This window comes from Chrysoperla carnea, chromosome 1, assembly GCF_905475395.1.
Source record: "Chrysoperla carnea chromosome 1, inChrCarn1.1, whole genome shotgun sequence".
Lineage (NCBI taxonomy): Eukaryota > Metazoa > Arthropoda > Insecta > Neuroptera > Chrysopidae > Chrysoperla > Chrysoperla carnea.
Window position 1 is genome coordinate 38897471 of NC_058337.1, and position 18480 is coordinate 38915950.

The 18480-nt window shown below is 29.8% G+C and overlaps 2 protein-coding genes across 7 annotated transcripts in view; both read right to left on the reverse strand.

The window, feature by feature from the left end:
• Positions 1–10783, reverse strand: part of LOC123290778 (myosin heavy chain 95F) — a 34708-nt gene extending 23925 nt beyond the window's left edge. For all 3 annotated transcript variants that reach the window (XM_044871102.1, XM_044871101.1, XM_044871103.1), the window contains exon 1: positions 10753–10783. The gene's annotated coding sequence lies outside the window, so the exon portion shown is untranslated. The remainder of the gene's footprint in view (positions 1–10752) is intronic.
• A 2664-nt stretch (positions 10784–13447) lies between these two features.
• Positions 13448–18480, reverse strand: part of LOC123305679 — a 31375-nt gene continuing 26342 nt past the window's right edge. For all 4 annotated transcript variants that reach the window (XM_044887463.1, XM_044887464.1, XM_044887462.1 and 1 more), the window contains 4 exons: positions 16826–17149; positions 16439–16762; positions 15931–16113; positions 13448–15710 (listed from right to left, as the gene is read on the reverse strand). In XM_044887463.1, coding sequence (XP_044743398.1) covers positions 15523–15710; positions 15931–16113; positions 16439–16762; positions 16826–17149 — 1019 coding nt within the window. In that variant the 3' untranslated portion in view covers positions 13448–15522. The remainder of the gene's footprint in view (positions 15711–15930; positions 16114–16438; positions 16763–16825; positions 17150–18480) is intronic.

An 18480-nucleotide genomic window follows, 5' to 3' on the forward strand; every position in this document is an offset into this window, starting at 1 on the left:
TGCCAATAAAAATCTACACAGATGCAAGTCTACTTGGTGTTGGAGCAACACTTAAACAGATACAACAGAATGGTGAAGAAAAGCCTGTAGCCTACTTCTCAAAGAAATTAAATGAAGCTCAAAAGAAAAAAAAAGCTATCTATTTGGAATGTTTAGCCATAAAAGAAGCTTTGCGTTACTGGCAATACTGGTTGATCGGAAAACAGTTTTTGGTAATCACAGACCATAAACCTCTAGAGGATCTAAACATAAGATCAAGACCAGACGAAGAACTATTGACAAATAAAATATTTACATTTAAAAATGTTTTGCAATAAATATACTCGCTTGTAAAAATTGTGACATTAAAACACTTCAGAATCGTGCGCCATGATACATGATGTCTTCTGTTATGCCAATTCACAGTATATCAAAGAGTTTATACAACTAGAGAACGCCAGGATTCACAACTTGCGATATGATGAATGAGAAAGAAGACTACCAGTGAGTTCCCCTGTGTCTTTGTCTAACCCATATGTCATTGGCTACATATTGTTTACATTATTGCTATTAAATAAATAGTTAAAAAACGATTTATGGAATATTATTTAATACATTAAAAGTTATTCAAAAAGTAGAAACATCAAAAGAAACTTTATTTACATAACAAACACAATATAAACAGTTTAATTTTTAATAAAATTAACTAGAAGTTTTATTGAGTTTAATTATTATTTAAATTTTAGTGCACTTTCATCTACCAATATTATTTCAATTACAATATTTCTGAAAAAACAAATTGAGTATTTAGTATAAACTGCGGCTTCAGAAAAAATAATACAAATCTGTATATAACCTCTTTGTACAAAACAACCAAATCTCTATACATCATATGATTATGACATATGACTATGACAGGGACACAGGGGAACTCACTGCCAGTCTTCTCTCTTATTCATCATATCTCACCCACTCCATGTATATAAACTTCTTGGATTCAAAACCATTCTTAAAAGATGTTTATATAAAGGTGGATAACAAAATTATCCACGATTGATTATCAGAATGATTCACTTTTAACTGGTATTCTACCTCCATGTGGGCATTCAGCTAAACAATGGGTTAATCATTATTATGTTAAGCATTAATGTTTGTTGCAACGGGGACATATGGTAACTGCGATAAGTTGGCACCTTGTAATATCTACACGTGATTCATGTTTATTAAATTAAAAAATTTTGCGAGTATTGGTACGACTTGTGAAGGGCAAGCAAAAACTTTAATAAGTTTTTAAAATCGCATCTTTCAAACACGTACAGAAAGTAAGGAGTGTACTTTTGGGAAAACTTTCTCCATTTTTAGAATTATTCTGCTACTTTTGGAAAGTGCAGTCATTTTATTTTTATTCCACACATAAAAAGGTACACTTTACCAAAAACTTTTCTTTCAAACTCTGAAATAATCTTTCATAATGTGCTTAAAATATATTGTAAAGAGTGTTCGCTCAACGTATAGTCTCAAAAACGAACAAAAATGTATTTTCCGACTAATTCTTTTAAAATTATCACAAGTACCATCAAAAGGTAGAAAGATAGTCTTTTTAAGTGAAAAATAGCAAAGTTTTTAAATTGATTTTATTTAATTATCTAAGATAGCTGCCTTAATCTATATCATTTCCTTTGAATTAAGTGTTTAATTGATAAATTTATTTACAAGAATATTCATTTAAAAAATTTCCTTGTCGGTAATCAAATTCCTTTTGTTGTACAATTTTTTAATTTTATTTAACCCTTAGTCATTGGCGTTTAATTTTGTTACGCTAACACTGATGTATATACATATGACATGGGCCTATGTTCTAGACGGTGCTCTTAAACATTTAATATGCTTATTTTTCTTATAACAATATATATTAATAAATATTTCATATATTTAAAAAAATAATTTTAGAATCTGTATTTTTTTACACAGATTATTTTTATCAACAAAGTTACTTACAAAATCCTGATTCTTCAAAAATCAAATTTAATAATAATAAAAACTTATTTTCTTTTGGTTTTAGACTTAAAAAGGACGGATTTAATAAAATCACAATTAAAGTGTTTTTTAATTTTAAATCTAAATAGTTTTTACAACAAACCCAGAATAGAACCAAAAAAACATACCATTCCTTGCTCAAAATTAAGTTTTGAACGAAAAATTAAGACAACGTATCATATTAATACGTCAGTGGTTAAGGTTTAAATCTAATAAGTCTTAGCTGGATATTACAATATATATAAAATATATGTATATACTAGCTGATTCCCGCCCGCTTCGCTGGGCACACTAACCATTTGGATGTGAATCTATACTTCTTTTATTAACGAAATTTTTAATTTCGATTTGATATTAATTGTAAATTTTTCAAATTATAAATAGGAAAATATGGTGCCAGTAGTGCCGATAATTTCGGAGATTTCGTAATGAGTCAGTCAGTGGTAAATCGCTTATATATGTATATAGATAAGGGATTTACCACTGACTGACTCATCAGGAAATCTCCGAAACTAGCGGTCCGCTTCAAATTCTATATATATATAAGCGATTTACCACTGACTGACTCATCACGAAATCTCTGAAACTATCGGTCCGATTTACTTCAAATTTCGCATACTTACCTATTTCGTGACATAGACGACTAAGAACGGATTTTACGGAATTTTTATCCTAACGGATTTTCTATAGTTTATAAGTCTGTAGATACAGTCATAGAGGTAGAAGATACTGTTCACTACCCTGTCGAGTTATCCATTATTATGAGTTTCATGTACATGAAATATTATTAAATGTTAAAATTAAGAGAAATAAATTAATATGATGAAAAATGGAAATGTAGTTGTTATTTATAAAAATTGTCATACATAAAAAATAAAGGACGTAAAAATATAATTGATTACAAAAGTATGGTTACAATTTTTTCGTGGTGTAGGCCTACTGAGGATCGCGCCACAGCAAATAACGGGAACGCATACCAATACACAGTACCTCATGGGTGATGTGGAAATCTGTGTATTCACTGACTGCCACTATATTTTCCTATTTAAAATTTGAAAAATTTACAATAAATATCAAATCGAAATTAATCATTTCGTTAATAAAAGAAGTATAGATTCACACCCAAATTAGGTTAGTGTGCCCAGCGAAGCGGGCGCGAATCAGCTAGTATTTTATATACAGGCTATGTGAGTGTTTCATGTTTAGAATTTTGAGTATGTATGGCATTATTTTATATCTATGATTCTTTATTTATTATAAATCATAACATTGTGCATAAATAATATTATGGTTATCGATGTATGACAAAACTCATTTATTTTACTAACTAGGGGATACTACTAAAAGTATACCTAGCATCTAACATAATTATTTTATCGCCATAGATCTCTAATATTAACATCCGTGTTTTAGTGTAGGTAGTACATTATCAGTACACATGTCTAGTTTGTTAATTCAATGAAAATAATCACCATAAAACTACGCCATAAAGAATCAAGTACTTGGGCGACCGAGCCTTTGTTGGTTTTCGACCGAACATTATTACTTAAATTTCAATAGGCTTTCCTTTTGGGAAGCCACTAATTTTATTTAAATAAAAGCATGTTTACACCGACAGCTAATCATTTAATTGCTTTACACCGACATGTTTGCCTTGATGGTTTTGATAATCGAATATTTTGCGAAATTCCATCATCGATATCATCGATACGTGTTGACTATTTTGTTAAAAGGATTTTATCTTATGTAAGGCAGCTTTCTGAATCATAATTTCTAATGACTGACATATTAATATTAATTTAACTACGTTGCGTTTTTTGTTACAATTGCTGCGGGTAGAAAATTAAAACTTCTTATCTTTCATTAATATTATAATTCAATGAAACGCGGTTGGAAAATTTTTGTTTGCTTGAAGCATCCAATCGGTATTCTCATATATTTAAGCGTGCAAATTTTATATACAATGATAGCAAAACAGGTTGGTGAATGAACGTCCTTAAATTCTTATAAAATAACACAGTTATGCAACTGAACAACTGCGTAGAATTTTTTAACTGCTTCTTGTAAATATTTACACTTTGAAACTGGGTAATATATTAAATTACTTATATCACGTTTATTAATATGGGGATAATAAACCACCTTATTATCGCCATTTACTTTTTGATTTTTCTATTTTTCAAAAAAATTTTGCAAAAAAAATTTTGATAGAAGTAATTTTATGTTACCCTGTTTCAGTGCGTAAAAATTTACAAGAAGCTATTAAAAAATCCTGTAAGAAAACATTTTTTGGTAGTTTACAATTTGGCACTTTTCTGGAATTTACTTATACCATTTAGTTATACCTATTTAATTATTTTAGATTCATATAGAAAATATTACTAATAAAGAAAATGATGCTACACATGGGATTTTCATGGTTGGTGATTTGAATTCATTCACCTCGAAAACTACTTAAGTAGCATATTATTTATATTTTATTGGTTTTTTTCTGTTTAGAGTGTACCCGAAAGAGAAGGAGTCTGGTCACATAGCATCATCTTAAGTAATTAAACGCCTATTAGCACTTTTAAAATCGTTCTTGTATTTTAGAAATTGTAAAATCTATTAGAAATGATTTTTCTTGAAAAATAGACAGATATTTGAATACAAGTGCAGCAAATATAACACGACGTAATAATTTAGAAGAATAATTTTAAAGCTATTTTTAACTATTATACTTTTTTAATAATGTTTGCGATAATTTTGAAAATCATATTAAATTTGATGGTAAGAACAACATTTGTTTTTCTTAATATTATAATTATTGTTAATTTAAAATATATATTTAATATTATAAGCTTTTATTAGTAACAAATTTTAAAAAGAAAAAAAAGTGAAAACAAACAATTGACTGAGTTAATTATTGAAATACCATGTATAGACCGTGTTGATGACGCAATCGTTTGTTTTTTGACTTCAAGTAAATAAAGAAAGATATCAACTCTTAAATAGCCACACACATAACTGATATTCCCATATTAATACACACTTTTGCACCTAATTATTGCCCTCGTGGGTAAACGGTGATGTTTACAAAAAAATGTTTTAAACAAAAGTTGTTTATTTTTTTATAAGTAACATTTTTTACACTTAAACTTTTGTTCTATCTCTAACGGTTTACAAAATGGGTCCTACGGACCCAAGATCCAATTGACCTATGTTGCTCATTTACAAGCTCGACCTCACTCTTCACGTCTTAAGCACGCTGTAAATTTCAACTTGATATCTTTTTTCGTTTTTGATTTATCGTGATGACAGACGGACAGACGACAGACGATAGACAACAGACAGACAACCGGAAATGGACTAATTAGGTGGTTTTATGAACACCTATACCAGAATTTTGTTTATCAATATTTTTAAGCGATACAAACTTAAGACTAAACTTATTATACCTTGGTATATTTCATATACATGGTATAATAATTAAATAATAAAAGCGTGGAATGTTTGCCGTCTATAATTCCTTAAGAAGAGTATGACGGTTTTATTTCATAACAAAGCATTTTACATTGTTTCAAATTTTTGCTTTTAAGTGGGTGGAAAAACATGTTTTTCTTTTATTTCTTTATATTGTGTAAGGTAAAGCAATACATTCCCAGACTCCCAAATGTGCGCTTTTCCTTCGAAATGCACATACTATTTATTTTAAACAATCAACTTTCAAGTAGCATTTTAACGCCAAAAAACTTGTTGTTCCAGTACTTTAAATGGTAAAATTTCAAATTAATAATCAAATGTGGTTAAACGATACGGGAAAATTACTTTCTGCTCTAGGACGGAAAATTAACTTTCCTGTACTCTTATTTGTTTCATTGCCCGATAACCGTTAAAAAAAAGAAAAACAGTTTTCTGGCATCAAAACGCTACTTTAAGGTCGATATTCAGAAAAAAAAGCGTGTGTATTTCGTATTAAAAGGACATTTGCGGGTGTTCATTATTGCTTAACAACTTAAAAAAAAAAGAATTATGATATTTATATTTTTTAGTGGGACTAATCCCTGCTTGTCATGGAGAGGTGTGTATTGTTATGGAGAGGTGACTTATATTTCAATTTATAAACCGATAATTATCAAAATATGCAAATGAATCATTGGCAATCTAGTTATCTGTTTTTGTTAGATTCTGTCTAGATCTAGAAGGGGGAATTCTGTTTTAGACTAGAATGAGGATTTGGCTCCTAGTTGCCCAAATGGGTTCCCAGGATCTAGACTAAGGGAGATTCTGTGCCCTACTTGAGGACAGCTCGTCACCCGGAGTAAGAGCTATTGCATTCTATCTATAAAGATCCCACTTAATAGGTCTAAGATTTCGGACTCAAGTATTTTATACTTTACTTCCTGCAGGCTTCTGCATCTTTAAATAACATGTATGAAGGTTACATCATTCTCCATATGGACCCTACAAGTAGGATTATTTGAGATCCTAAAGCCATGATGGTGTAAGTTCAATCGACATTGTCCTGTTTAGAGATCCACCCTCCACCCTTCAGCTTGGCCTGTCGCATGTCCTGCGCAAAATCCCAGTAATCAAGGTGGGCATATCCACAGGATAGAAATACGCTTTATTAGTGTATTGCGTTGATGGAATGAGGATCTTAAATCAATCGCTGTGTTTCATTACTAGTTTTATATAATATAGTAATAAAAAATGATGGTTATTTTTTTGAAATTTTTAAAGTAATAAAAACAATTTTTTTATAATGTAAAATATTATTCATAAATATTAAAATAAATCATATTGACAAGCTTTAAAGGTAAGCTGAATCGAGAAAATGTTATGGTTACCTAACCTATATAAAAATGGTTAAAATAATCTTTCGGGTGGCAAAATGTGAAATATTTTTGATATAGTTCGTTTATATCTAAATGTCACCATGTCACCTAGTTTTTCTATATTCTAAACACGTTGGGAACACTATCTAGTTAAATACAAATACATTTATTATAAAAATGAACGAAACCGTAATTCCTGTTTTATTGTCATTGAATAGAAATTTTTATTGTAAAAAAAAAAATATAGTTCACATTATTTATAAAAATAAACTATTTTTTTAACATTCAATACAAGTTTTACCTCCATATATACAGTCTATTAAAAATTGCTCATTGCGGCAAACAGTTGTATAAGACGCCAGTCAGGTTACCTGGCGCTCAATCTCAACATATCGTGAGGTCGGACATTAATCTGTATACATAATGACTTTTGGTACCTGTGTAAGACATTTTTATACCATGTTTATATGAAATATATCAAGGTATACTAAGTTTAGTACCAAGTTTTGTAACTCTTAAAAATATTGATGCAACGATCAAAATTTTAGAGTGCATAAAATCACCTAATTAGTCCATTTCCGGTTGTCCGCCTGTGTGTCCGTCCGTAACCACTCTAAAACGAATTGAGACATCAATCTGAAATTTTTAGCGTAAAAACTGAACCATCTTGTAAACCGTTAGAAATAGAACAAAGTTTAAATGTAAAAAATGTTCCTTGTAAAAAAATAAACCTGTTAACCCATCAAGGCGCGCAAATTAGATGAAAACTAATAAGTAATTACATAGCCGTGATATATACGACTGTGGTTATCTAAGAGTGACTATCTAAATTAACTTTCATGACGTAAAAAAACAAACGATTGCGTAATCAATACTGTCTATACATGGTATTTCAACTTAACTCAGTCAATTGTGTGTGTTCACTTGTTTTAAATGCTATAGATATCCAGTCCTCGAAGTTGCCTCTTTGTCACTTTTTATTCCTTCACCCTCATCCACCACAACATTGAAATTTCGAATGGCACTTCCTACTTTGCCATACCTAATTTAAAAGGGCATAAAATTCTCTCTTTAACCATGATAAAAAAAATGAAATCGATCGATTGGTTCTTAAAATAAACTACCCAGAAGATCGAATTCATACCCTCTATCTTCTGTGTAGTCTATCTTAAGAACCAATCTATCGATTTCATTTTTTTATCATGGTTAAAGAGAGATTTTTATGCCCTTTTAAATTAGATATGGCAAAGTAGGAAGTGCCACTTGAAATTACAAAGTTGGGGTGGGTCGGGGTGAAGGAATGAAAAATGACAGAGATAATTTTATGTCGTTTCAAATGACGTATAACAAGGTATAGGGTGCCATTTGAAATTTCAAAGTTTGGGTGGCTAGGAGCGAAAGGGTGAAAGTTAAAATTAATTCTCCAGGTACCATTTTCGAACTTCCCCTCCATATCTAAATCGACTAGTTTCACAGAGTTATTAAAGGTGGATACTTTTGAAATAATCACACTGTATAATGTGAATTATATATGCAAATTATCTGAAACACAGTCCTGTTTTTTCAATGTATGAAATTACCGAATGCTCTAGCTGGATAGTTGGCTTTTATTAACAGAAACCCTTTCGCATTGCGTTGTTTTCCATACATCTATCTAAACTTCGAACACGACATACGAAATCTGTATACAGACTTCTTCTATACTACACATAGAGGTTGCGAAAACAGTTTATTAAATTTTATAATTTGTTTTTGAAATCATAATTGGTTGAAAACATCTTAATATTTTTTTTCATTAAAACATACAGTTAGTTTAGAGTATATAAGAGTATAAATATAGCATATATATATGCTCTGAATTAAAGCTCTTTACGATATGCACTTATAATAAACTAGTTACTAATTTTAAAGCCATATGTTATTTGTAAATTCTTTTTAAATCAATAATTAAAGAATTTTATAACAAGTAGTCAAAGACCGGTACCGTTCAATCCGTACCGTATCGTTCCACATTTTTGCCGAACTTCATTCGATCCTGCTCTACAAATGTTTTATGATAATGATACTTCTCTACAGGTTTCGATTTCGCTTTATCGATGTTCAGAGTGATTCTGCTGAAAACTAATATTTGTATTGATAAAAACAGGTCAGTGTACTATTGATATAAGTCCAGAGTTATTGAAAAAATCTGAAAAGATATGAACTGTTCGATTGCGATACAGTCAATTATTTTCTTGGATAGGTGCTATACTCAATCTGCAAGGGAAAATAATAAGTCAATTTTCCCTAATTCAGTCAGAAGAAGAATCTTCATTAAATATGTTACTAGAATAAGATTTAGTTCGAATAAAATTATTATTTTATCGGATTTCTCTAATCATCGAATTTTCATAACCACCAGTTCAACCATATAATGAAAATTGATAAAGGAGAACACTGTATGTTCTTATTAAAAGTTAGTTCATAATTAATGCTTACAAGTAATTAATGCTAACGATGTCATTCATGTATAGTATCACTTTTATTAAAAATAGTGTGAATTAAAACATATAATTATTTATTCGACCTCTAATACCGCCCGACTCCGACAGACGGCAATATAGTTAAACTATTGTATGCTATCAATTTAAAGTTTCCATAATTTAATTAACGAGTCAATACCCGAAGGCGGAACGCTAGTTCATATTCATTAATTTCTGATTTTATATATACAGCACAATCTGATTTTGCTTGCCTGATGTGTACCATAGTGAGAAAAATTTGGACAGCTGATTATGTATTTTATATTTTGTTAAAACGATATCGAACCAAGATTGCCTTGCATTGAAGGAAATAGCATGGTAAATATCGTACATTCCTAGCTGTTAAAAAGTTGATTATAGTTCCTGCAAGATACGACGGTTGTTGTTAACTAAGCACCCATACTAATAAATATAAAGGAATTAATCCATACTAATGGGTCATATACTAAGGCAGCCGCAAGAAGATAATGAAAAAATGCAAGACTAGTCATGGAATAGAACCCACAGAGCAGAGGATAATGAAAAACGTTCGTCAAGACCCTATACCCCCTCCGACGAGCTTAAGGAAATAATTCAATCCATTATTTTGTGATTTGATTATTCCAAAATATTTCATGGAGATGCAATGCCTTCTAGAACTTAATGCCCCTACGCACTTGCCTTATGTGTGTACACTAATTTAACCCTAAAAGTAGTTAAATATATTTAAAAATTTGGAATAAATTTCTTGTTTCAAATTATGTGCAATTATAATGATAAATATAAAACGTAATAGTTATAAGTAGGTACATTTATGTTTTACTTATTATGCCAAGGATGATAAAAAATTATTCCAACGATCTTTAAATTTAAAAAACTTTGGATATCATATATGTATAATAATCACCTGCTCAACGGTCATATTTAAATTAAGAAAAATTTAAAAACTTCAAGGTTTTTTTAATCATAAGTTAAGATATTTTTGATTGTATATTAATAATTAGAGTAATCATTTAGTAACAAATAAACAAAGGAAATACCATTTTTATTATTGAATCATGCATAAATAATTTTATTTGTTACACCGGAACAGCCAGTCTATTACCACTCTAACTATACAGTGGTACGGAAAAACTTACTCAAATGTAACGTTTAAATTATTTGTATTTCCGTTTTTTACATACTTTTTTTTTAATTTTAAAATTAAAAACACCTTCACTTGCGTTATCATGAAATATTCTATACTTTTTTTTATCTCCAGACATTTAATTACACCTAAATATTGCCTAAGAGCGGTAAGTAATTTTACTTTTTCTTGTGTGAAGAAATGCAATTCTCACATGAGATGTTTCTTTCTCACATAAAAACATTACATTTAAAAAATTACGTAACGTATTGTATTTGTTTATGACACGTACCTTTGTATTTCAGTAATTAATAATTTCAAATAACACCACAAAATAATACAATTGAATGCACCGAAAAGTTTATTTACATATAATTCCTCAGAAAACTCATTTTTCTTTAAATGAGTCCACACAGATATTTTAGATTAATAAATTTTTTCCGTAAATTTGATTTAAAAAAAACTTTGGTTTTGCTACCGATAAACACAAAATTCAAAAAAGGTATAAATAATAAAACAATACGTTTTTAAGTGAATGAATAATGTTGCTGTGCTAGCTAAACTTATTTGTGAGTGGTGTTTAGTGGTATGAGTTAATTTCAGTGAGTGTATGTTGTTCGGCTTCAGTCGTTTGTATTCGAATTTCCAGTTCAGTGATACTTCATGTTTATTCTCCAGTACAGCAGATATTTTGCCTACCTTATAATAAATTCTCTTTTTTAAGTTGATAAATTTTAATATTTATATGATAATCTTAGTCATTCAAAAATTTTACCACCTAAAATAATTTTGTGATAAGAATTTTTTTTAGATTAAATTTCAGTGTTTTTCTCAGGTATGCCATCTAACATTTGTCTATTAGTAGCATATTTAAAGTTATGATCATTTTTAAATTTTTTTCTAAATTATATTGATTATATTTTGTTTATTTTTGATGTGTTCGTTCACACTTTCTTCACAAAGTGGTAATTATAACAACAGTAACTATTTGAGAAATTTTCGATACGGACATTAGATGCATTTTAGGAAATTTATATATTTAAAACAAATTTTTACAACTAAAGAAAATTTATTCTATGCATGGTGTTATAAACGTTATAGTACAGGTCTTCAACTGAAGTAAACAGGAGTTTTAATTCATTCCGGATGAAAGCATATAAAACACCTTTTTTGGATACTATAAAAAAGTCAACTCCATTTTAGGAGACGAAAATCATAACAATTTTTTACAATTTAATTTAATTTTTGTACATTTGCTGTTTCATTGTCTGAATTAATACCCAGATATAATGAAAGAAAATGAATTTTTGTTATTATTAAAATATTTTGAAAACAAAAGGGGGTGTTCCACTTAAAGTAATGCTTTTGATTTCCAAACTACAACTTTAGATCTTATTTTAAAAACGTTAAGAGTTAATAATTTTAAATTTCTAAATCGTTTGTTATATCTGAATTGCAGCTGTGGCAAACTATCACAATACTAATTCAGATGGATTCATATTTAATTTTAGTGGCCAATTTCAAACTTGGGCTATGGCAATTTGTTTTGCATATATAAATGCGTCACACAAGCCTCGATACAAAATTTTGTATTACCCAACAAGAAAGTATACTTTAACTAATTCTAGAATAGGCAATAACTTTATATTTGCCATTATCAAAACGGTGGAATTTGGAGCTACCATTAAGTACATTAACTTTGGCAGTACAACTACAGGTGCTAATATGAAAGTCACATGCATGCCAAGTTTAATGCTTTTCTACAAAATGGTCTATATTTCTAGCATTGACGTTACATTACATGTATACCTATAAAGTCATTGATTCGAGCTGAGGCCCCGTACTATGATAACTAAGCCTTCTTTTCCCATACCATACAATATTGTGATAAGAAAAAATAGTAATTTGTATGTGAAGGTGAAATATTTTTCCAAGTCATAAATAAATACATATTGCATAAGTGGTATTTAATGAATATACGGTAAAGAAAGCTAGGAAAGATATTGTTAAGTTAACTTTTTTATAACTTATATTTTCAAAATTCATGCATCTCGTTATACCTACTAAAAAAACTAGCAAATATCACGGATGTCATCTTGATATATTAGTGCAGGCTCTGGATGGGGTTGAGTGTGCAAAATATGAGTACCGCATTTTGTCAATTGATTCTTGATCAGAAAAGCTTATAGATTAATATTCTGGATCTTGCCAGAAACCCCATTGATCCAATTTGTTAATATCTCGAAAACGAAGAAGTTTACGAAAAAAATCACAAAGAGACCCTTTTGACGTTAAATGACCCATAGAAACTAGAGTAACTTTAACTTGATTCAAAATTTCTGTGGAGGGGAGGGGTGTATGCAAAAATTGAACCAATGGGGTTTCTGGCAAGATCCAGTATATTAATCTATAAGCTTTTCTGATCGTGAGTCAATTGACAAAACACGGTACTCATATTTTGCACACTCAACCCCATCCAGCGCCCGCTCTGTTAAACAACGTAAGGAAATAAAGACTTCTGATTCCATAAACAAAGTCGTTGAGAACGATTAAAATAATATTTGAACAACAGCTTTTGTGAATTACTCAAACATCCCCTTCACTTCTGGGACCCGTATACGGTAACCGGTTGTTATTTCGTTAAAAAAATCGTATCATTCTAAATCCCTAAGGCCCAAAATTAAATGGCTAAAATAAAAGACACGCAAATACAAATAAAGGTTTATTTACAAACGTTTCGTTATTTTAATACCTACACAATTACTTGTATTATTTTAACTTATTTATTCAATATATTTACTCTTTTTAAAATTATTAACCAAAAAGCATTTTTATATAATAAAATAAAAAATAAAACCAATTGACTACACGAATTTTATGAGTAATAATTTTGAGAATTTTTAATAAGACATAAATTGCTAACAAAAATTAAAAAAAAAAATATCATCAAAATGCTTTTTGGAAATTAATTGAAATAAATTGTTCTACATTTTTTAAACAAATTATGTTAAGTATTTAAAATTGACTAACAATATGTATAACAATAATCTGTTATTATACTTGGTCCAAAGTAATCGGAAGTGAATGCGATTTTAAATCCGCAGATATATTCACATCACTTAATAATAATTAACAAGAAACAAAAAAAAAAATGTCTTCGATATACATGAAATTTTAAAACGAAAAAAAAACTTACTTATTTACATAGCTCTTTATGTCTGCTTCAATATTTTAAAATTGTTCGAAGCAAAATTAGCGAAATAGTTGGGATTGAGTATAAAAAATTCGAATAGTGAGTTTATTTTTTTGAGAGTATGGGTCTAGGGCGATCATTATGTAATGCAAAAATTTTTTCGATCTTTTAAACCGAATCATTTTGAAAACCAATAAATATTATAATTGTATGGCCTCCTGATTTTTAAATCACAGAAAATTGTAATAAGGTTATTAATAACTGGAGTGCCCATCCAATGAGCCAAAATGGCAGTTGTAGTCCTTGACTTCTTGAATAAAACTCCCAATGGTCTTAAAGTTATACTGTCAATAGTTTCCGAGATATAAAAGGGTTAAAATTTCATAAGCAATAATAAATGCCTTCACATAGAAAATTCTATTTGTTGATTTTAGCATACTCAATCCCAACTGCAGTTCGCTCTGTAACGCTAAAAGTAACAAAAGTTATTTTATTTTACCTGATTTTCATGAAAGAAATTACGCCTCTTTCAGTTAAGAAGTTGTCTCATCATTGTCTAATTCTACTCGGAAGAAATAAATCACATTTATATAAAACTATAAATTTATATATACAAGCGGTATTCAAAATGTTTTTTACATTGACTTTGTTTACTCAAATGTTAAAACTGATGCTCATATTAATAAGGACTTGAAACAATTTTCGCTATTCTCGACAAATGCTGTTACTTGACTTTTTTGATATTACAAGTATGTAGTCAACGCCACCGTCCAAGTGTATTTCATAGCGTTAAATATTTCGTGCAAACAAAGAGAAGATAAAGGCGGGGAATTTTATTACACTACTTGTTATTTTAAAAAAGCATCCGAAGCTCAATGAATGAGTGCTCAGACTTATGTTAATATGTAGGGATTGGTTAAAAAGCTTCAAAAATAATGATTTTGATATTGATGATAAAAACGCTCTACACCACCGAAAATTTGGAAGCGAAGAATTGGTAAACTCATAGCAGATGTCAGCTGAACAAATAAGAGTTGCGCACACAACGATCCGCAAATATTTAAAAGCAAGGATACTGAATCCTGTACAAATTGAAAAAACAGCAAAAACTGCTTCAAGTCGCATGAATACAAGAAACCTTGATAAAGTCTTTGTTATCGAATTTTTACATTGAAAGGATATTTATTCGTATTTTGAGAAATCTATTTCGTACAGCTAAACTACTGTACTTGGCAGTAATTTTTTGAATTTCAAGACATTTCAATCTTAGAAAAACAATAATATTTGATAAAGAAAGTAAATTATTAACGAAACTGCATTTTTGCCATAGCCGCCAGTGAATATTTTTAAAACCTATTAAGTGTACGAAGGATACACTAGCAGCGTGGTCACAATCGAACTAATTGGGAGAGCCAAATTAATAATATTTGTAAAGAATATCTCGTGCCGTTTTTGAAACTATTACAAATATATTCAATTTTTGTTCAGTATTGATATATTTGTTTAAAATCAATATCCACAAAGATGGTAAATTATTGATGAAATAATCTCAATATTGTTTTTTGTTGTGTTCTTAATCCACACTTCAAATTGCAGAGTAGGCAGCATTTTTGTAGAATTATATTTCCAAGACTGTTCCTATCAGTAACATCAATTTACTAATATTTAAGTGTCGATTTCTGGTTTTGCCTACAAAGTCGAGGGTTTTAAAAGTTTTAACAATGGTTTTACGTTTTACGTAAACATAATTTGTCGATAATAAAGTGATGATGGATTTCTGCGTAAACGTATATTTTAATTTTATTTAAAATTAATTCTAAAATAAAATTCAAATGAACAAAAGAAAAAAAAACTTAAAAGTAATTAAAATCACGCTTGTTTTGGATGTGGTGCTGGTGGTAAAGCATGTGATTTAAAACATTGTAATAAAAATGCTGTGTACACAATAAACGCTGCCGAAATTGCAATTAAAGCGTACATAAATATGTTTAATTCTGGTTGTCTAAAGCGATTTTTTCGCAACCAATCCAATACTTGGTCCTCTGCTCTTAAATCTCCTACAAACATAAAAAATAATTAAGCTGAATACCGAGCTCACAATAATATTCGCGCCGTCTCGCTACTATCAACATAATTTCTCTATCGATACGAGTATTGAAAGTGAAATATGTTCTTTGACAAGTGTATTGACTTTTAAGGAAACTATATTATGCTAATGTATTAGGTTAGAAACGTTTCAGATATCTCTCATTTGTATGAAATCATTGATTTGCTTACCTCTGTAAATACTTGGAAATCTTTTACGGAAATATACAATGGCTGGCAGTTTTGTAACACCCCATTTTCTGGCATATCGAGGATCACCCATTTTGACAAAAGTTATATCAAAATTATCAGTCTCACTATCAATATTCTCTAATTTATCCAACACTTGTCTACTTTCTGGAGCATCCATTTCATCTAAAATACAATGTATTTTTTTGTAATCAAGTACCTATTAATTGGTAATTGTTAGGCTAAAAATATTCTTAAACTAATTAGAATTTGATAATTTATCTTGTCGATATTTTTTATGATTTTTAAGAAGGTATACACAGTTTTCGAAAATTAACTATATGTTTTTAATAAGTCTATACACTTGTATTATAGACGGAACTAATTTTACTGTTTCAAATCAATCAGCTGTGTTTTTTAAAGTTACTGTTTCGTTTTCGATGCTAAATTTAGAAACTTAAGCTGGATTCATAGCTCTTACTCAGTATTTACGAATTATGAAAATACTTACAAAAGAAAACCGTTACAAATTCATTTTCGTCCAATAATTTATTTAACATTTTTCGATTGACTTCTTCAATTTCATTTTTGATTTCAAATATATCTTGTGATGTCAACCACTTCAATACTTTTTCAAATTGGCCTAAATCGCCATCATAAAATACTGGAACTTTTTTTCGGAAGTATACTAATGATGGTAAATTTGAGATGCCGTATTTTTCAGCCGCTTCTGGACTAGAAATTTTTACAAAATCAATACCAAATAAATCTGCTTCGCCATCAACTTGTTCTAACGATTCTAAGATTTCTGCACATTCTGGACAGTCTTCATCATCTGAAAATTTACAATAAAATGTAAATTTGTGATTGTTTCAATGAAATTGCTTTTAGATCTTACAGAAAAATACAGCAAGAAATGGTGATTCTTCCATTAATCTTTCCAACATTCGTTCATTCACAGCTTCAATTTCATCAGCTAGTTCGCGATTATCATCATCAATAAGCCATTCAAGGACCGATTCTTCGTTTTGCAAATCACCTTCAAATAGTAATGGATTGCCATTTCGAAAATATACTAATGCAGGAAATGTTTTGATGGAATAGCGTTTTGCCAGTTGTGGATCCTGAATTTTCACCATGTGTATGCCAAATACATCGCATTCGTCGTCTATTTTTTCTAAACCTTCCAATATCTGGTCACAGATATTACAGTTTAATTTATCTGAAAATATTGGTAAATAAGTGTGGATATTCCATTTAAATAGAGATAAAGTAAGTTTACAGACAATAAATTTTGTGTTTTGGAAATTTCATAAAGAAGTTTTGTACGAAGATGTTTAGCAGTATTTCAGACCGACAGTTCCTTGAAGCGATTGGTTGAAATTGATGTCTTAAAACAAGGGAATTAGGACAATATTCACATGAGAATAAAAAAGTTAAATCTCAAGTGATGCGAAAAAGAAGTACCTTGATGCTGTTTCTATAGAATCGTAACGCTAAAACATTTGAAATCATTTAAATTCGGCTTATAATATATTTAATCTTGAGCAGATTGAATTTAATATTATGGTATACAATAATATGGTAGGTGATTCGAAGAAACACATTGAAAAAGTGAGCTCAATTGGAAGTTATGCTTTGATGATGTTCAAGATCAAAACATTATTGTATCTGAGTATATTACAATGTAAGGTATGTATGGACATGACTCTCCTGGGCCTATTTTCTACCGGCCTGTGTATTCAAAGATGAGCTTAACTCTTCTAGAATACAAGATGATAAAGGAGTGGGTCCTGTGGAAATTTTCAAAGGTTTTAATCAAGATTTAATTGGACTAAAGAAAATAATAAAAAATTCCCACAATCACTTATGGGAATTAAATACAATGTACTATGAGAATTATATCAACAAAACATATCAGCACCATATTCGAGAAATACCAATGACGTACTTCTCTTTGAATGCAGCTGGAATTGAAGGAATGCATCGCAAAATGACAATATGAGGAACAATTTCTACGCTAAAAAGACAGTTAATATCTATCTCGCATCCAAGGTAGCGAGAAAGCTTAGATTAGTTTAAGGTTCTGCATTTGATCTCCCCTCTTCATTTGTTGATACTCTTACTAAGTTAGGATACTCTACCGATTTATTCAACGATGTGTCGCTCTGCAGGTTATACACCAAGCGAAGAAGTGTGAACCTTCTAACTGTTAAGGCGCAATTCCACTGAGGCAACATGTAGCATGCGGCATTGAAGTGTGCTACACATAGTCTTTCAATAGAGATAGAGGGAACACAATGCGACAAAAAATATGTCTCCTTGCCGCATACTACAAGTTGAACAGTAAACGTATCGATGCGGCTTGTAGCATGCAAAATGGAATCAGGACAAATTTAATTGAATTTTGTATTACGTTGTCACACGCCTATAATAAGCAACACTTGACAACAAGAACAAGACAAGTATATTACTATATATACTGGATTCTATGCAATGTGTGAAAAGTGGTGTGGAAAGTACGATACAATTGAATGGTTTGCAAAAACGACG